Source organism: Hippopotamus amphibius, chromosome 3 (assembly GCF_030028045.1).
Source record: "Hippopotamus amphibius kiboko isolate mHipAmp2 chromosome 3, mHipAmp2.hap2, whole genome shotgun sequence".
Taxonomy (NCBI): Eukaryota; Metazoa; Chordata; class Mammalia; order Artiodactyla; family Hippopotamidae; genus Hippopotamus; species Hippopotamus amphibius.
In genome coordinates, this window is record NC_080188.1 from 7,667,909 (window position 1) to 7,689,113 (window position 21,205).

Consider the following 21,205-nt stretch of genomic DNA (forward strand, 5'->3'; position numbering starts at 1 on the left):
TAATTTTTTTTTGCCCATAGATAATTGAATGTGAGTAGATTTTACCATCTCCATTATAATGTTTCAGTTTCAGTTTTAATACACCATTCTGAGAAATTCTGGTGAACTAATATAACATTTTAGGTTGTTTTGCTTTTAATCACAATGAAAAGGCATCATTTCACCAGGCAGAACAAAGGAAAAAGATTTTCTCCATATAAACCATACTAATTTGATAATACACAAAAGGAATTGCATTATCCTGGCAAACAACATGCCGCTTCTCAGAAAAGATAGTTAAGACTGCTTTTAAAATTGTGTAGTAATCACTCCCCTTACAAATAGATAATTACTTCTGAATATTAGCTCTGATAATATGTGATCTAGCAGGCAAAATGAAATAGGCAGTTACATATTGTGATTCTTCTTTTGTAACAATGCTGAAACACTTACGCCAAACCTCAACATAGCCCATCCCTTCACAGTAATTTTTTTTTTTTAAAACCTCTTAACGAAGAAGCAAGGTTTTTGGAGGAGTAGGAATGGCATGAAATTATAGGTTACCTGGTATAAGTAAAAGAGTTCTTGACTTGGAGGCAGAAAGACAGCATCAAATCTGGTTTGTTCACTTCTGACCTGGGTGTCCTTGGTCAAATCACTTCAACTTTGGGAGCCTCACTTCCTTCACCTATAAAATAGAGAGAAAAACATCTAAGTCCCAGTACTGGGGCGGGGGGGTATGGGAAGGTGGTTTATAAACGTGAATAGCTGCTAAGAGGCTTTGTCCATTTATAACTGTCACTCAGAATCTGAATGCTCATCACACTTTCCTTTTCCTATGTAAACTTTACCAAAGAAAGGTAGAAATATCCAAGTCTATACTTTTGAAAGGCCCCGGTATCTACATCCTGCTAGCGTCTGAAGAGTGAACTTAAACCTGTAAAGGTCTTTGCTCTCCACTTGTATTGTTTGAAAACCTTTTTAAAAGAATTACACAATTAAAGCATTTCTGAGCAGTTTAAATACAATGAAAGGAATTTACCATTAAGAGGCCAGTTGATCTAAATAAAGTCAGCTTCCCTCTAATCTTAGCATTTTTCATTCCTGTTTAATTTTTTGCCTAGCTTTCACAATTATTTAAAACGGTTTTATTTGTTTACCCTTTTATTACTATGTCTCTGTCTTTGAACACAAGTCCCCTGAGGGCAGTGATCTTGTCTTACTTGCTCAAACCTGTCCCTCCTGCACTTATAAGCGTGCCCAGCTCATAGCAGGTGTTCAGTAAATTTTTTTTTTTGAATCAATGGATGATAGAGGGATAAGATTCAATAAGATGAAAATAGGATAGGATAAATTGAGCCATCAGGGCCCTGAATGGTATTTGGTGGAGTAGAGGCTATAAGGAGGCAACCGAGTTACTTACCTGACTGCAAACTTAGAAGGTTATACTGAGACTGACTCAGTTTATCTGGCCTGTACTTCCATATAGGGTCTTCAAGTTGAACATCTTAAGAAAGTTACAGATGAGTATCCTAAAACATCCAAACAGGGAGGGGACTCTGCTGATCTAATGCCTACCTTGTTATGACAGGCATTTTGCATGTATATTGTATGTATATTATTCACTACAAACATTTGAGGTGAGTATTAATATTTACCTCCTTTTGTAAAGGATCCCAGAAGTTAAGGAACATACCCAAGGTTACCCAGTGGGTATGAACAAAAATTCCTCCTCTGCGCATTGCATGGCCTCCACTAAATCCCTTTAGTAACTGTTATGAGTCCAAATTAAAAATACAGACATCATTATATTGTTTAGATCCTTTTTTTCAGATTCTATTTTGTGCTGAGGCTTGATAAATTTGACTGCTGTAAAAGAAAGTTGATTATGGAAAATCCCTGGAAAGATACTCAAGATACTGGTGATCAGATTTTCTTTGGAAAGGGCAACTAGGTCCCTGGGAGACCACAGCCAGAGGGAGTCTTACATTTCTCTAAATTTAGTGTTGCCAGCTAAAATACAGGAAACCCACTTAAATTTTTTTTAAGCTCTTTATTGGAGTATAATTGCTTTACACTGTTGTGCCAGTTTCTGCTGTACAACAAAGTGCATCCGCTGTATTTATACATATATTCCCATATCCCCTCCCCCCCAACTCCTGCCCACCCTCCCTATCCCCCCCCCCAAGTCTTCACCAATCATCGAGTTGATCTCCCTGTGTTATGCAGCAGCTTCCTGCTAGCTATCTATTTTACATTTGGTAGTGTATATACGTCAATGTTACTAAATTTGCAAAGATGATTTTGATGACATGCATTTTGCCAGAAGATGACAGCTAAGGGGGAAAAAACTCTGAAAACACACTTCCTGATGAAATTGTAGACATTGGAGCTGTAAAGGAAACACCTTCTCAGTCATGGGTCCTGGGATAAGACTAAGCCAGGAGAGCAAGAAATAGTTAACTGAATTCCAGTTACCTTCAGCTCCACAAAGGTGGAAACTTAAATTGATTGAGCTTTAGAGCTGGAAGGAACTTTTGGGGTTTTCTTTTCAATTTCTTCATCACTTCCTCCACATTTGAAAATAAGGAAGTTCCATTTCTAACTCTACTTCTCCCCTCCACACCACCCCCCACCCTCCAACTCCCCATCACCAGCTCTCAGGAGTAGCCTAGAGGTAGTGTCCCAATTCTTAGGTCTTCAAGGTAACATTAGCATACCTATTATGTAATTACCCTACAAGTCCCAGGACTTTGGGTTCTTAATTCATCAAAGGTAAGGAGGGATAAAGTGATCCAGTAGGTCCAGTATAGGGCAAAAGACAGGAAAGGTCAGAAAAGCCCACAGTGTTCATATTCTAGCTATATCTGTGACTGTGACCTAAGGAGTTAATTTCTCTGGGCCATGGCTTCCTTAGCTATTAAAAGGGGGAGGAGTCCTATTCAGGGGTGTAGGAGGATCAAATGAAATCCTGGACATGAAGTCCCTTGGATTAAATTGGTACTCAATAATTACAGCTATTAATTTTATTTATTTATTTATTTATTTATTTATTGGCTGTGTTGGGTCTTTGTTGCTGCGCGTGGGCTTTCTCTAGTTGCGGCGAACTACTCTTTGTTGTGGTGCGTGGGCTTCTCAGTGCGGTGGCTTCTCTTGTTGTGGAGCATGGGCTCTAGGCACACAGGCTTCAGTAGTTGTGGCATGTGGGCTTAGTTGCTCTGGGGCCTGTGGGATCTTCCTGGACCAGGGATTGAACCCATGTCCCCTGCATTGGCAGGCGGATTCTTAACCACTGCACCACCAAGGAAGTCTCTATTAATTTCATCTTAAATCAAGGTCAGTTCACTTACGAAATGTTAAGGAATCTCACCTTTGTCAGAAATATAATCTCAAACTTACTATAAAGCTAGAGAGTAAATCAACTGACATAGTAATGACTATATTCTCTAATTTTCTATGGAGCTTATTATTTATATGTGCATATGTGAATATTTATATCAGCATATGACTAAGGTAAAAGTCATGATCAAATTGACTTTTAAAGCATCTAATTGAATAAAGTTAAATTTTAATTTTTCTCTGCTTTTTTTTGTTAACAGCTTTATTGGGATATACTTCACATACCACATAATCTATCCTTTAAAGTGTATTCAATGGTTCTTAGTATATTCATGGAGTTGTGCTACAATCACCAAAATCAAGGTTAGAACATTTTCACCATTCCAAAAGAAGTCCTATACCCTCTAGCAGTTACTTACTCACAACACACCCCTCCCAATACTCCCTAGCCCTAGGCAACTATTAATTTACTTTCTATCTTTATAGTTTTGTCTATTCTAGATATTTCATAGACACAGAATCATAGGATATGGGGCCTTTTGTGACTTCTTTCATATAGCATGTTTTCAACGTTTATTCATGTTATAGCATATATCAGTACTTCATTTGTTTTTATGGCCTATTTAATATTCCATTTACACATTTTATTTACCCATTCATCAGTTAATGGACATTTGGTTTGTTTCTACTTTTTAGCTGTCATAAATAATGCTGCTATGACTATTCATGTACAAGTTTTTGTTTGGACATATGTTTTCAGTTCTCTTTGGTATATACCTAGGAGAATTGCCGGTCATATTGTAACTCTAACTTTTTGAGGAACTGTCAGACTGTTTTTCAAAATGGCTTCATCATTTTTCATTCCCACAAACAATATACAAGGGTTTCAATTTTTCTACAATGCATTGTTACCTGTCTTCTTGATTGTTGCCATCATAGTGGGTATGAAATGGTATCTCATTGTGGTTTTCATTTGCATTTTCCTGATGCTTAATGATGTTGAATATTTTTCCATGTGTTTATTGGCCATTTGCATGTCTTCTTTGGAGAAATGTTTATTTAGCTCCTTTAACCATTTTTAAATTGGGTTATTTCCCTTTTTATTATTCAGTTTCTTTTTAATTGAAGTACAGTTGATTTACAATGCTGTACAATCTCTGCTGTATAGCAAAGTGATTCAGTTTTATACATATGTACATTCTTTTTTTAAATATTCTTTTCCATTATGGTTTATCCTATTATTTAGTTTTAAGAATTCTTTATATATTCTAGATATTAGATCTTATCAGATATATGATTTGCAAATATTTTCTCCCATTCTGTGGGGTGTCTTTTTCACTTTCTTGAGAGTGTGTTTTGGAGCACAAAAGTTTAATTTCAATGAAGTACAGTTTATCTTTTTTTTTTTTCTTTTGTTGCTTGTGCTTTTGGTGTTATATCTAAGAAACCACTGCTAATCCAAGTTCATGAAGATCTATGTTTTCCTCTAAGAGTTTTATGGTTTTAGTTTTCACATTTAGGTCTATGATCCATTTTAAGGTAATTTTAATGTATGTTGTGAAGTCTAGGGCCCAATTTCATTATTTTGCATGTGGATATCCAGTTGTGCCAGCATCATATTTTTTTTTAAGCTCTTTATTGGAATATAATTGCTTTACACTGTTATGCCAGTTTCTGCTGTACAACAAAGTGAACCAGCTATATTTATACATATATCCCCATATACCCTCCCTCTTGAGCCTCCCTCCCACCCTCCCTATCCCACCCGTCTAAGTCATCACCCATCATCAAGTTGATCTCCCTGTTCTATGCTGCACCAGCATCATATCTTGTAGACCATTTTTCCCCCATTGAATTTTTTTTCACTCTTGATGAAAATCAATTGACCATAAATGTGAGGGTTTATGTCTGGACTCTCAATTCTACTCCACTGAACTGTATGTCTACCTTAAGCATGCATCACACAGTCTTGGTTACTGCAGCCTTGTAGTGAGTTTTGAAAAGGGGAAGTGTAACTGTTCCAGCTTTGTTTTTCTTTTTCAAGATTGTTCTGGCTGTTCTGGGTTCCTTAAATCTTCATATGAATTTTAGGAACAACTTGTCCATTTCTGTCAAGTGTACAGTTGAAATTTTGATAGTGCTGTGTTGATTCTGTAGATCAATTTGAGGAGTGTTGCCACCTTATTAGTGTTTTTCAATCCATGAACATAACTGTCTTTCCATTTATTTATTTAGATCTTTAAAAATTTCTTTTAACAATGTTTTGTAGTTTTCAGAGTATGAGAACAGCATTCCTTTTGTTCAATTTATTCCTAAGTGTTTTATTTTTTTTTTTTTTTGATGCTAATGGAATTGTCTTAACTTTATTTTTGGATTGTCCATTGCAAATATATAGAAATGCAATTGATTTTTTAATACGGACCTTGTATCCTGCAAACTTGCTGAATTTGTGCATTAGTTCTAATACATTTTTAGTGGAGTCCTTAGAATTTTGTATATATAAAAGTCCTATCATCTGCAAACAGAGACACTCTTTGTTCTTCTTTTCCAATCTGGATGCCTTTTATTTAATTTTCTTGCCAAATTGTTTGGGTAGCACCTCCAGTACAATGTTGAATAGATGTGGTCCGAATGGAAATCTGTCTTCTTCCTGATGTTAGTGGGGAGGCATCAGTCCTTTATATTTAAAAATGACATTGATTCTGGATTTTTCATAGATACCTGTATCAGGTTGAGGAAGTTCCCTTCTATTCCTAGTTTGTTCAGTGTTTGCTGGAATTTTGTTGAGAATTTTTGTCTGAAGGTTTCTTTTCTTGTAATGTCTTTAGTGAATTATTTTTTAAAATAATAAACATGGCAAAAAATCCACAAGCATATTAGGTCTTCTCCCTGCCCTAGCTACCCATCCTTAGCCACTCACCATTATTACTTCATATGGTTGATTTATATATATAAAATATTACCTGCTATTTAAAACTAAGTTTTTTTTCATTCTTTAGCATTTATATTTTTATGAATAATTTAAAAAATTATAATCTGATACTCTGCATATATAACACAAGATTATTCTCTATCGGGTTGTAATAATAAAATAATTTAAATTTCTATAGCAAAAAAGTCCAAACAAACCTCACAAGCATAAATTCCACTTCTAGAAGTATAACTTGTGCAAGTCATGCTCTCTGGGCCTCAGCTACAACAGGAATAAAATTACCTGCCTGCAGCTTTGTGCTGAGGACTGACTGAGACAGGGTTTGTGAGAAGGCTTGGGATGGTGTAGACGGTCATGTTTATTATTTCACAAGTTGCATATCGAAGTAACCCTTTAAACAGAAAGGAGATCTGCTGCATGTTAGACTGGAGTACAACTTTTAAAAAACCCTCTGTTTCATAAAACTGAATATTTCTGTATGTAATCTGTTTTTCTGAAGTTATCTTTCAGTTAAGTCCTTTTCTTTGGCCTAGATTCTGTGATTTGTTGCCTATTTTGGAAACCTGGAAAGTACCATGCAAATACAGATATAGCTTTGCTAGTTAAAAATAAAATACTTAGTGTTTGCTGGTGAAGGAAAATATGATGCTATGTAGGTAAAACTGCGTGATGAAAATCAGATTCACATTTCATAAGAACATTTCTGGAGAACTTCAGAGTTGAAAAAAGTTGGAGCCAAATGTTTCTCCCAGATGATAGTTTATAAGTCTCACTGAAGTCAGCAGTAATTCTGAGGGTACAATTTAAGCCAAGTGCTTTGAAAACTGGGAGAAAGAAGAAGAAAAAAAAAAAGCATGCATAAATTTCCAAATCTTCCGAAAGTACTTAGATGGGAGGTGATCTGCAGTTAAGATCTTGAGAAATGTTTTTTCCACTAGTGGGGTATTAGTAACACCTTAATACAATTTATTTTACTTTCCACAGAATGCTAATCATGATAGAATTTTGTTAAATAACCATTTAAGAGAAAAAAAGTATATGTAGAACAATACCAGTTATAATATGTAACATGGAGTCTTTAAAGATTCCTTTAGAGAGTTTCTCTAATGCATTTTACAAATTAAATACATCATTATGAGACTGAGATGAAACTTTTCTATTTTTCCTATTGCATTAAACTAAATCTGCACTCAATATTTATTGATAGCTTACTTAGGAATTATCTTATATATTTTTTTCCTGCAGTAATTTCACAAGATTTCATTTTTAAATTCCCACTTATTGACACAGTAACAATTTAAAATTTAAAAATTAATTAAAATAAAAAATATTGACATACTGACATCATGGCACTTTTAAAAGTGACGACAAAGTACAACTTTGTTTATGATGTTCAAGGGATTCTCCATTGTCTTTGACAGCTGTGCTTGACAGAGTTTGGTATTTCACAAGATGGGAATTGTTTGATATCTTTCACAATTTGTCAGTGGTTGAATAGACTGGCTCCAAAGTTGATCTTCCTAGTCCTTAGTCTATTTTGGACAAGGGTGCTAGCCACAAAGGTCATGTCTGCAAGTTGATGCTTATCATTACACTATCTCTGACATACAAGAAACAACGCAGATGCAAAGAGTAAAACCTTTCTGGTAGGCTTTCTTTGAAAAACTGATAAAGGTCATTTGTGCCCCAGGTTAAAAGTAACATGGGCTAGAGGAGAAAATGTAGGGATATTTTTGTTCTATTGATTTGCTATAAAACCATACTCAAATTTTTACAAATAAATGTGCCAAGCAAAAATAAATACAATAAAGTTATTTAAAGATAATTCTTGCCATTTAATTATTTACATAATTATCTGATTTGATCTGTGCAACAAATCTTTAAGGCAAGGAGTCTTAGTCCATCTAATAGAAAACTGAGCATTGGCATGGGTGGTAGAATATCCTAAAAAAGCAGCATTTACTGAGTACTTACTATGTACCTAGTTATTTCATGTAATATCTCAAATAATTTTCAAAATGACTGTATATCATAGGTTTTACATTCCCCATTTGCAGACGAGGAAAGATTAGCTTGCCCAAAGTTAGCCAGCTGGCTAGTGGTGGAGGCAGGACTCAAAGGTAGAGTTAGTCAAATGCTTTTTCCCTTATACCCCAGCTGTTCTGTTAATTATGAGTATTCAACTTTGACTCAACACAGAACCAAAACCACCAATATATGATACATGACAAAGAGAAATATTTAGAAAATCAAAACTCAAATATATCCTTTTATAAACAGATAACTAGAATTTTACAATTCATATGGTGTTGTCACTTACTGTATAGATAGTGCTAACTGGCTTTATCTTGTTTATGTCATAGAAAGAACAAGATTCATCAATCACCCACGGAAACATTTTCTTTCAACTACATTAGCAACAAAAACTTTTGACAAGTTATTTGACTTGTACACATTCTCACCAAAGGTACATTTGATTCTACTTGCATTCCACACCATTAGAGTAAATGACTTGTTCTTTTTCTTCTTTTACCTTTTTGAACTGCTGTACATGTTAAGCTTTGCTTTACTTGGATCTAAAAAATAGAAGAAGAAAAAAAAAGAAAGAAAAGAAATCAAATTCCCAGGGCCAAAGAATCCTGTTTAAATAAAATCAGATGCAATTGGAAAGCAAAGGGTGAATATTTATTTTTGTTTCTCAAGTTCTCCTGAAGCCCACTCTGTGACTTACTTTCAATGTTCTGTTTATTTCTTTTAATCCTAGAATTAGAGCTTATTTTTCTTACAGAATCACATAGTCCTTACAGAATCCGTCTTGACACTTTTTCAATCTCCTATACATTTTATTAACCTTAATCAACACACAGTAGAAAATGACAGGGATACTTTTATTTAAAAAGGGAGGCATTAGGATGAATAAAAACCATGAGTTAAGAGGCTTCTGTGGAGTAAAAGGCTCCTAATTTCTAATGTGAGTTACTAGCAAGGTTTTCTTAGGGACACAGCTACTTCACAATCCGATCACATCAAGCCCTGCTCTTGCTGGCCATCTGCATCAGGTTTCCTAACTTTTTTGGACATGTGAACCTCCTAGAAATTAAATAATAATAATGATATTGCCATTTCTGAATGGGAATGATAAAGAAATGAACTAACATCAGTCTGGATAAATCCATCACTATGTTTGGCTGTTCTAACATTGATTGCTGAAGCATTAAAGACATTGTGACATGCTTTGCAAGAATTTTCATTAAAAAAAAAGAATTTTCATGAGATGAAGGCAACATGGATTTATTAAATATAAAGAATAATGATTAAAATGAACACTACAATGATTAAAATGAACACTACTATAGCAATTATGTTATAGGTATCATTCTATGTGCTTTAGACAGAATAAACACTTTGAATCCTCATGACAACCCTATGAATTAGCTGCTATTTTCTCCATTTTATAGGTGAGGAAACAGGCACTGACAGGTTAAATAACTTGACTAAGGTCTTACAGCTGGAACCCTGCAATGTGGTGCTAGAACCCGTGTTCTCCATCATGGGGCTGCCTGTTATTCAATAAAATTTTCGATGTTTTAGTGTGTCTCAATATGAGTTGGTGTAATTTAACCTTAGAATGAAAGCAATGTTGAAACACGCCACTGTGTTTAAACCACCATAGCAAAACGTGATCCTTTCACATATGTGCCATCTCACTGCCACTATCTGCTCCACATGTCTACTGGATGTACACTTAGGGGCCCCCAAACTCATTCCTCCTAATATTTAAATATCTCATTTATTGTTTTTAACAAAGAAGTTATATGCCATTGCTCCCTTTAATGAGAAACTCCCAAGGAAAGATTACACCTAACTCCTACAACACAGATTCTCGAAGCTTGGTTCGCAGACAAGTTGCGTCAGAATCTCTGACCAACCTGCTAGAAAAGCCTATTCCTGGGCTTCAGCCCAGATTTACTCACTCAGTGTCTCAGGGAGTGGACCCACCAGCTGTTGAGGACCACCTTTCTACCAGATCCTTCTTGTGACCCTGCCTAGGCTTCCTGCCCCTGCTTCTACATGCACCACCTGGAGTTCCCCTGAGTACAAGATGCTCTTTCACACCTCAGAGCCTGAACATGCCGTTTCCTGTGCTTCTTATGCTTCCTCCTCTTATTGCCTTCTGAACTCCCACTCCATTAAGATTTAGTTCTAAAGTCATCTCTGCAAGGTTTCCCTGGGCCCATCAGGCAAGAGTTAGGTGCTTCTTCCACTGTACCCCAATGCCATTAAACTCATGCCTCTACCCTAGAATTACCCTGTAACTGGTCTATGCACTCTGTTAGCTGGAAGGGTCCCCTGAGGTCTCTGCACCAACCATCTTCGTAAACTACCAAAGATCATGCCTGACACAGAGGGGTAGGGACACTGAACTTGCTGTTTGAATGGACTGTGAGTTCAGTGTCACCAAATGATTGGGGTGAAGCCCTGACAGTTCTGCAGTCCTTAATTCTACTGAGATGGTACATCATGTACATGACTTCTATTAGAAAATAATTTTCTAGCAGGTGGGAAAAAGGAAACACTTTAGTCATTTTTTTCTTCTTGGACATTTATTCCTTTTCTTTCTTTTCCCCCTTTTAAAATGTTTTATATTTTGAACAGGCAATACATGTGCTTTCAAAGGATCCAAGATAAGCCACCTCTTCACCTACATCCTCCAACAGCTGAATCCCTTACAGTGAACCAGTCCCTGTTAGTTTTTCGTGTGTCCTTCCAGAACCCTTTTGGATACATTTAGGCAAATAAGTATACATTTACCTATCACTATTTTGCATCTTGTTTTTTTAAACTTTGTGATCCTTCCACCTAAGTACCTAAAAATGCAGCCTCTGCATGTGAACAGATGCATACTATTCGATTCTATGAATATATCAGGGTGGTTTTCTTCTAATAAGACATCTCTTAGTCAACATTTAGGTTGTTACCAGTACTCTCTAAAATCAATAGTGCTAAATATACGTACAGGTAATTTCACACACGTGAATATATTTGTAGGATAGATTTCCAGAAACAAAATTGTAGGATTATCAGGTAGTGATATAAGTTTTACCAAAATCATTTTCATAAAGATTACACACATTTTCACTTCACTAGCAACACATGAAAATACCCGTTTCTTTATAACCTGCCAATAGTGTTTTCTTTCCTGAGGTTCTATGAGGAAGAATAAAGGAAACCCTTCAAGTGTAGGCTCACCTACCCGTCTAATCCAGGAGTAAGAATTGTTTTTGCAAAAAATCAACACAGGTGTTTGCTTCGTAGGCTCATTTCTCCTCCCCAGGCAAGCTGGCACTGGGGTATTCATTACTGGTCTAACCTCGATATTGTTTTGAACCCTAGAAGGCTTAGTGAGTCTTCAGAATCATGTCTACTCTGTTCTAGAAGTGGAAGACATCCCATTCATTCTACAAATACTACAAATGAGTGTCTATCCTGCATCAGGCATTGTTCTGGTGTCTGAGTCTGAGGCGTGAACAATGAATCAGACAGACAAAAGTCCCTGCCCTCACTAAGATCACATTATAATGGGGGGAGGCAGAGAGTAAACATAACACACAGATATGATATATGGTATATTAGTTTACCATAAGTGCTGTGGGAACAATACAGAAGGAGGGAACAGGGAGTAGGAGGAGTTACTTTTGTGAAGGGTGGTCAGCGAGTGCCTCACTGGGAAGGGAACATTTAAGCAAAGACCTGAAAGCAGTGAAGGAAGGATCTATAAGGCATCCGGGCGGAAAGAGCAAAGGTAGGAGCTGAGGATGTGCCTGGTATGTCCTAGGAACAGTAAGGAAGGCTGGTGGTTAGGGCTCAGAGAGCAAGGAGAAGAGGTGAGATCAAGGAAGTCAGGGGGTTTGGGTGGCAGGCCTCATAGGAAGATAGGAAAACCACTGGAGAGTTCTAGAGGGTTACTCTGAAGGCTCTACTGAGAACAGACTGAGGGAAGGCAAGAACGGATGAAAGGAGAACCAGTTCAGAGACTTCTGGAAACCAGGTGAGAAGTAAGATGGGCTAGACTGGGCTGGTTGCCATGGAGGCGTGGGTGTGTATGGACTGTGGGTCTATTTTGAAGGTGGAGCCAGCAAGATTTTGTTAGATTGGATGTCGGATGTGAAAGGGAAAGGAGGTGAGAATGACTCCAGGGTTCTCCGCTTAAACAAGTGCAAGGATGGAATTATTTACTGGGGTGGGGAAGGAATGCAGGTAGATCACGCATTAGGGTGAAGGTGAGCTGTGATTGGACTTGTGGTTACCATGGCTTTCTGTGGCTGGGGCTCTCAGATGGCCATGGTTCCAGATCCGATTAATGGCCTAGACTAGGCCATGACTGAAATACCTTCTTGGGATGAAGGCTCAAAGGAATGTGTCCCCATGGGTATTGTTCTCCTCCTGGAGCCAGCCTATTCCAAATCAGCCTTGCACTGTGATGCTGCGTTAAATGTTCTTACACCTTCTCTTTTTCTTTGTGAAATACTTAACCAAACGGATAGGCAAATGCACCTGCAGGCACAGCTAACCTTGAAAACAACGAAAACAACTTGATTTCTTTTCCACTACGTAACTAGCAGAACATGAACCCCTATTAAAAGACTCAATGCTCTCCCGAAATAAAAAACTGAATTCTACATTTGTGGGTCTACGATGTCATCAAGACACCAGTTCCCAGACCATGCCAGGCCAGGCTGGTACAGACACCACACCAAAGCAATCTGAAATGTCTGACTGAAGACTGTAAATAGGAATTCACTGGACAAATAAATAATCCAAAGAGAAGGAATGCACTTAAAAGTTGTCACTAATGCATCTGATGAAACAATACTTAACATTTGAAATGAATATTTCAACACACATAAAAAGGTGAAGGAAAGCAAAAATCAATATTTTAAGTCAGATTAGTGAAGGAAAAAAAAACCCCAGGAACATATATAGGGATTACTTTAAAAAACGAAAAAAGAGATTAAGGGGAAGAAATTTAAAAAAAAAAAATGCGTCCTTGAACGGGAGGCGGAACCTACACGTCTACAACGCGGGAGCGCGCAGTGTAGCATTTTCTCCTTACCCAACTCGCCAGACCAGCGGGTACCTCAGAAAGAAAACCCAATGCTAAGAGAGAGTGGCTAAAGGACTCCAAACTTGTATTAAAGCAAGTGAAGTGGCGGCCAGACGGGGTGACTCAGAAGCATGACTCAAAGCCGACCCCGGGGGCCCTCAGCTCCCGGAGGCAGGGGGAACGGCGTCAAATACGTTTCAGGAAAGTACCAGGCGCGTGGAGGGGACAGGAAACCTCCCCGGGGACCAGCCTGGGCCTCCTCCTGCCCCCGAGTCTGACCTCGCACCATCCGCACGGGGAGGCGTTTCTCATCTCACGGCTTCCCCTTCTTCTTTCAGAAGCCGCCCCGCCACCACCCCCATATTCCTTCCACAGCGCGTCACGCGGCGTGTGTGTGCGAGACATCGGGCCCCTCCCAGCCGCCCTCCGCCCCGCGCTCCCCGCCACGCGCCCCCCCCCCCCGCCCCGCCTCCTCGGCAAGCCGCTCCCTCCCCACCCCGCCCGCGCCCGCGCCAGCCGCCCGCCGCCCGGGCACGCGCGGCACGAACAGCGCCGCGAGCCGCGCTAGACAAACACCTGTCCCGCCTGGGCTCCGCGAGATTTGGGGCGAAAGCCTAGGCGACGGCGGGCGCGTTCTCGCGAGGTTTAGGAAATTTCCCACGGCCCGTGTTGTGTCTGAATCGAGTAGTGGAAGGCGGTGGGAAGGAGGTGTAGCGTGAGACGCGGCTGCCCGCACTGGGCACATGCGCAGTGCCGCTCGCGCGTGCCGCGCCAATCCGGCAGCGCCTTCAGCGGGTTTCGGGCTGTGGATTCCAGTTCTCCGGGTTTTGGGGCTCCCTGCGGGAGGCAGTGCTGGATCTGGGAATCTCTAGGAATTGAAAGGGCAAGGGTGGGGGGGGAAGAAAGGGGTGCTTCAGGTAGGGAGGAGGGGGTAGGGTTCAGGTCCTGCACCTTTTTAGTAAATGCCCAAGACGGGCCAAGTGTGCTCGGGGCTTCCAGGTTTAGATCTCCCGAGATACACTCTGGGCAGCGAGCAGCGTCCTCGACTGTGCCAGGCCCGCGGGAGGACCTTGCCAGTCTGTCCCCATATACGTCTGGGGGCTGCGATGAGGTCCTAGGGAGGTTTACACGACAGGCAGCTCTCTGCCCAGGCAGAACCTCTGGCTGGAGTGCGGGGTGGGAGAGGGGTGGCTTTCCATCACAACGCAGTTTTCACTTCTGGAGAAAGCTGCGCGGTGCTCTGGCATGTGTATGCGAAGTGGACACAGTAGGGGTGTCTTTGCCAGAGGCCTTGGCCTGACCGCATTTCACACCCGGGAGGAGAAAGCTAAGGCAATAGAGCTCAACTGCGAAAGTCCATCTACAGAGCTCTGGAGGGTCGGACCACGTTGTGATCTTGCCTCCCTGCTAGCAGGGGGGTCGAAGGAACTAAGTCCCTGGTTTGTCGCTGGTCCGAACCCCGGGCATCTCCGTAGCTCCAGCACCTAACGCTGATAACACCGTAATGGAGGCGTCCAATGAACATCTGAATGAATGAAAAGGGCTGGGAACCAGAGTGAGCGGGAAGCCACTTGGAAAACACCCATTTGAGGAGGTGTTTCATCCAGGCCCGTGAAACGCGGCAGATTTTCCCAGGACCCCTCCTCTCTTCCCCTCGGCTCCGCCTCCTGACCCCTCCGTTCCCCATCCCCGTCGTAATCCCCTCCGGTTTTCCTCAGTCTCCACGCACGTCCCTCAGGGCGCGTCCCAAAACACGGATAACCGGAGCGCTCCCCATGGACCAGACGGAGGGCTCGCCCGCGGAGGAGCCGCCTGCGCATGCTCCATCGCTCGGGTAGGTGTCCAGGGAAGGCAGCGAGCCGGATCCCCGGCTCCGCGGGCGGCGCGAGGCGTCTGGCTCTTCGCGGCTGCTGCGAGGGGCAAGGGAGCGCGGGGGCTGGGCGGAATCGAGGAGCGAGGAAAGAGGGAAGGGGCGGGGGAGAGGGGCCGGGGAAGGCGTCAGGGGAATCTCGCGAGGGTTGGAGTTTTGGCGAGAGTTTGTGGAAGATGGCGCCTGTTGTGACAGGGTAAGTCGGGGGGAATCGGAGCGCCGGGAACCGGGAAAGTTGCGGGCGTCTCGCAGCCCGCGGCGGGCGGCGGGTTCGAGGGCCGCGGCACGCCTGGCGTCCGGGGGCCGCGCGGGCGGAGTCGCGTGCTCCGAGCGCGGCGGCGGCGGCGTGTGGCCGTGCGCTGCCCGCTCTGCGCCGCCGTGGCTCGGGCTCCGGCGCGTGAGGGCGGGCGGCGGCGGCGGCGGCGAGGACGGCGGGTGCGGGCGTGAGTGCGGCCCGGCGCGCGGGGCCCGCGGGCGCCGTGCCCGCCGCGCGCCTTCCGCGCCGCCGCCCGCGGGCCCTGCCTCCCGGCCCCGCGCAGCTTTGTTCCTTGCGGCCGTCGTCGCCTTCTCGCCGGGCGGGTGCCCCCGGCCCCGGGCGCTTTGTTTTTCCCCGCTGTCCCCCGCGACGCTACCCCCGGCCCTTTGTTTCGCCGCCTTGGGCGCTTTGTCCGACCCGTCGCGCCCCGCATCCCTTCTCCATCTCCTCCCCTCAGCTGCCCTTCCTCCCGTGCCCCTTTGTTGTGCCCCTCTGTGTTTTGTAGCCCAGTGACCTGCCACAGCCCAGGCACCAGCTTTCTGTTTTTCTTTTCATTTGTCTTCCATGATTTCTCTCATGCGTTTCTCTCTCACTTTTCTGCTTAGTCCTTGGTCACCCCCGGAGGCTCTGTCTCCCCCGTCCAGTGGTTTATTCGGTGGGCACCCCCTTCACCTCCCATCGTCGGTTGGTGTATCCACTACCCGCGGTGCTGTCGCCTTAACTGTCTCAGCCCCGGGAACTCCATCTGGTGCTCCTACGTGCAGACAAACCCTTGCGTTTGTGGTTGTTTTTGTGGGTCTGAGAGATGCGTGGGGATCCTTAGTTTCCGCCTCGGCGCTCCTCCTCCCCGCACCCTTTTCTCTCGGGATTGCGTGCACGCCTCCCCACCACCCCTTTCTCTCGGGATTACAGTGTCTCCCGTTTTCTTCGCTGTCTCTTTGGGCCCCTGGTTGTTTTGCTTGGAAACGGTAGCCCTGGAAAAAGATCTGGTCTCTTGGTTATTCTCCCCGCCCCGCCCGCCCGCCCGCCCGCCCCTTGGTTTCTGAAGGCCTAGGCCAAGGGCAGCTGTCGTAGCTTTGCCCCTGGGTTTACCTGAAGGTGTTGTAGAGGCGCAAGTTATTTTTTTCTGTTGGTGTGCGAGAATAGTTTGAATTTTCACGTTGGATATATGTTTGGCACGTGCGTGGCAGTTGAGTGCATTTTGGTGTTTCAAAACTTGTGAATGTTGGGGTGGAGAATTTCAGCATTTTCAAGAGTTCACTTATTTTACCAGTAACTCCTGCTTCTCAAGGAAAAAAAGGAGGGCATCTTGCTTGGGAATTTGATATAAATGTTTTACTTTTTATTAATTTTTAGATAGTTTACAGTTACGTGCTTTTACTCTGTAAGTTTATGACAGCTCTTCTGCCCCATCTGAAGTTGAAATGAGGAAAGGTCTTAAGAGTGCAGTTTGGGTTGATAAATACTGCTCTAGAATCTTTGTGGAATGCGTTAATCAAATGCAATTAAAAGACATTTAAGTAATAGTCTTTAAGTAAGGTAAAGGCACTTCTAGTGTTGAAAGGAGCTTTAATTTGTTCAGAGTGCTTATTGTTATGGAAATGTTGCAAGCTTGGAGTTTGGTGTGGGGATTGGAGGAGGATGGTTTGGTGTATTTAAATGGCCTGAATATTCTGATGCTGGAATAAGAGGTATTGATTTACTGGTAGTACTAAACTGACTCTACTGTTCTAAGGTCCCCCCACCCCCACTAGTTGATAACTACTTTTAGAAGATATGTTATCCATAAAATCACTTGGAGTGTGTCATTTTATTTATAAACCACGTGAAGTGCTACTTGTAGAGGATGTACAAGTGTGAGGAATGTTGGAGTAGAAAGCATTTTTTTAAGGCTGTCATTAGAATTAGTATGAATTAGTTTGAATTTTAATGAATGGAAAATCACCTTTCATGATTGATTTGTGAGGCTTTTGTGAAAATTTGCAGTCTGGATTCCATGAGTGGATTCCACCGATAATCATTTCTCTCCCTTACTTGTTCCTAGTGCATAATCATTCTTTTAAAGGTAAAATCTTGAGCCCACACTGTTGTTTCTCATGGTAAGCAAAATGTAAATACCTTGTAATAATGGAAAGTATTTTGCTCTGACATGTGCAGATAAGAATGATCACACAAACATCTTAAGAGTAACTTTAAAAAATCAAGTTGTGTTTTTTTGTTTCTAAATCATTTAAGACCTTTGTGACCAAATAAAACTACCTTTATTAAGTTATATCAAGTAGCAGCATATTTAGAAACATACAGCATGAGTTGTAATTGGGAAACTTTCGTTCTGATTATTGATTATTAAAGCTTTAAATTTATTGTCCAAGCCTACTGCAGATGGGTCTGCAGAGAGTATGTTTTCAGGAAAAAATATAAGAGGCTCACTTGGGGTATTTTCACACCGATTCTAATATATGCTTCTTAAATAGGTTTATTTAAAACTTACCTATTGTTCTATACCAGCAGACTTCTATCAGTGTCTTAAGTGGCTAAGATAAAAAACGATTTGGTGGTGGGGGGAAGAGACTCTTGCCAGCTGTAATTCATTAAATAATCTTTGGCACTCTGGATGGATAAAGGATTAGGGGAAAAAATGGTATGTTTGAAATGTTCTTAAAATGTTAATTATAGTATTCGGTCATTTTTTAAAATATATTTTAAAAACCTAGGACTTAGCTTTTAAAGCATTATTTCACGTTTTGCTTCCTCCTAATACTAAATTTCATGTTATTTCAACTAGGGGCAGTATTTTCTCATGGATTGACTAAAAATTGTTATTTTTGGCATCTGCCTTTGTGATTATTTCCAAGTTACTCTACTTCCCCTGGGCCAGTTTCCTAACTATGTAGTAAAATGGGAATTGTAGTAACTTGCCACATCTGCACCGGATTGCTGTGCCTTAGGATTTGTAGAGAGCATCCTTGGATGAAACGTGTGGTTAAAAATCTAGGAATTGTTACTGAAATAGGCTGATGTGAAGTAGGTCATATTTTATAGAAAATCAAGTAGGAGATTATGAACTAAGTTCTTGCCAAATCACAGTGGTGATAGTGGGATGAAAAATCCCCACTGTGTGTTATAGCTTGGGATAATAAAATTGATGCTTTTCTTTTTTAGAGGGAGAGGAATAAGTAAAATAAATTACAGGCTGGTGTGTGTATGTGTTTGTGTGTGTTGTTTAAGAGAGTGAAGATCTGTCAACCTCAAATGTAATAACACATTGTAAAAGTGTGGGATGCTTTTCCTCTGTTGATTCGTCTTCTGCATGTGGTAATCTTTTTTTAAATGGTAGCATAAAATGTTGTCACTGAACTCTAGGCCAAGTCTGTTAATAGTAGTGACTAATTTTCAACATACCTTATATTTTTTAATACTTTGTCATTTACTCTCAATATTTTCTAACAAACAGGACCATAATTTCAGACTTGACCCTTGGCCTAGGAAAGTGTTTTGCATGTAGGAGACACTCCGTGGATATTTATTGAAGAAACAAAACCTGTTGCTTCTTTATTCCTGGTAGATGATGTCACGTCCGAATAGTTCCCCAAGCCAGGTTTTCTCTCTCACACTAACTCTTTATATTTAATCATTAAGAACTGATAATTTTCCCTCCTGAAAAACTCTTGAATTTGTCTCCTTCATTCTTACTGCCACAGTTCATGCTGTCATCATTTCTCACCTGGATTACTGTAGACATTGGCAGCTTCCTCTTTGTGCTTCTATACTCAACCCCTTTATCCAACTTCCACATAGCCTTTCTAAAAAGCAAATCTGATCACTTCACTCCTTATTTTAAAAACCTTTCAATGGCTCCCCCTAGCAGTCTTCATTAAGAGAGGCAGCGCAGTAGAGAGTTTATGAGCTCACTTTTAGGATTTAATCTGAACTGGGTTCCAGTTCTGTCTCTGCCACTTAAAACCTCTGTAAGATTGACAAGAGATCTAACCTCTCCTTGCCTCTTCCATCAGTTGTAAGGTAATTATTCTTAGCTCAGTGGTTCTCTGTGAGGATTAAATGCAAGAAAACATTTTAGGATGCCTGGCACATAGCAAGTGCTCAAAAAATGTTAGCTAGTATGGCATGTAGGGTCCTCTATAACTATTTCATTTACCTTTTCTCCAGCTGAACTGTTTGCCTTTCTCTCCCTTCATATTCAGTTCTCCAGCCATTTTTAAGAACTTGGAGTTACTTGCATGGGCTCAGTAGTTTAATGTATCCCTGTGCTTGAAAAGTGCTGATGGTAGGAGGTTATTATTCAAGACTTCGTTCTGAGGATATTCTAAGTGGCTCCACCGTGCTGGGTTCAGTACCCTTCCCGTGTGTTCTTAAAGGACTGGGTATAATTCACTTGGAAGTGTCATATTGAATTGTAATTGTCAGTCATACCCAAAGGCTGTTGGTTACTTGATGACCGAAAACAACAACAAAAAATTTAATATATTCTTATATTCAAAAGAGTGTCTAGAACATGATGGAGACTCAGTAAAAAGTTTTTTGAACAAAGGATTCAGAGAACTTTGAAATTTTAATGCAGCATGGTTCCTGTAAGCAGAATTTGATGTGTACAGGGAACATATTGATTCTATAGGGAATTTAATTGCTGAAGTACCCAAAGAAATTATTTTCAATCAAAGGCTGTCTTAGAGCCCTTGAGAACATTGTAGTACAATTCTTAGGCAAAAGTTCCTTTGGGTTATTAGAAAATAGTGTATTGTTTGTACAAACTGACAAGCTTAAATATCATATTTTGGTTTTTGTATGGTTGACTCTTCAGTGTTTCTCAAAAGATTTCATTAAAATGTCTTAAGTACTTCTTAGATGCATAAGGACGTACATTAAACCTTAAGACACTGTAGACTGCTTTTTTGGGGATCCATACCATTGAACCAAATAAGAAGTTGGTAATCTTCAGGAAGACTCAGGTTTTGTGGACATATTACTTATAGATCATTTCTTTAAGCTTCAAGTTCTACTTCTATAAAGTAAGGAATGATAATTTTGTTGTATTTATCTGCCAGACACATTGTGACTGTCAAGTAAGGTAAAATATGTGTCAAATAAAATAATGTATGTGTAAGTGATTTGTAAATAGTAAAGCACTGTATACAAATACTTTAATTTTAATAGTCAGTTTCTTTTGGTAACCTTTCATAGGCAAGATTCAAGATAAACTTTTTTATATTGCAACCTGTGGTTTGTGGGTTATGTCTTAGGAAGGCAGCAGTGTATTTAATGAGGAGGACTGCAACCCTTGGAATGTGTACCTTGGCATTTTGAGCAGATGTATTTGGTACATCACTGCTTGACCACACGTTGTCATTGAGTCACCCCCAGCTTTTGGGGGTCTGCTTCTTGCTGCTCTCTTCTCCGCTTGGACAGCTATAATGAAGTAGAAATGTTGAATGCCCAACTGCTACCATCTCTCAGACACCCTGCCCACAGTTCTGGAGGCCCGTTAGGCCTGGCACAACATCATGATGTCGCTTATGCCTCATTAGGCCTGCTTCTGCTTCAGGGAGTGAAATGGTATCCTGATGGTATGAGAAGAACAATGCATTTCCTGAACACAGCTTACTACTGGGGAAGAAGCAAGCATTGGAGGCACTCTGGCTTGGTTTGTACAATTGGTAGTAATTACTTATCTGCATAAATGTTTGTGTAGGTTTGTTGTGTTGAGAC

The 21,205-nt window shown here is 41.0% G+C and overlaps 1 protein-coding gene and 1 long non-coding RNA gene across 4 annotated transcripts in view; one reads left to right on the forward strand and one right to left on the reverse strand.

Moving 5' to 3' along the window:
* Positions 1 to 542: 542 nt before the first annotated feature.
* LOC130848282 (uncharacterized) lies at positions 543 to 13,706 on the reverse strand. The gene is made up of 3 exons (XR_009052591.1): positions 13,635 to 13,706; positions 8,784 to 8,826; positions 543 to 667 (listed from the first exon to the last, which is right to left on the reverse strand). It is a non-coding gene; the product is annotated as an uncharacterized LOC130848282 (long non-coding RNA).
* A 1,473-nt stretch (positions 13,707 to 15,179) lies between these two features.
* Positions 15,180 to 21,205, forward strand: part of RBPJ (recombination signal binding protein for immunoglobulin kappa J region) — a 104,484-nt gene continuing 98,458 nt past the window's right edge. Inside the window, exon 1 of one of the 3 annotated variants that reach the window (XM_057726563.1) lies at positions 15,180 to 15,421. In XM_057726563.1, coding sequence (XP_057582546.1) covers positions 15,402 to 15,421 — 20 coding nt within the window. In that variant the 5' untranslated portion in view covers positions 15,180 to 15,401. The remainder of the gene's footprint in view (positions 15,422 to 21,205) is intronic. The other 2 variants (XM_057726564.1, XM_057726565.1) reach the window with 2 other exon arrangements.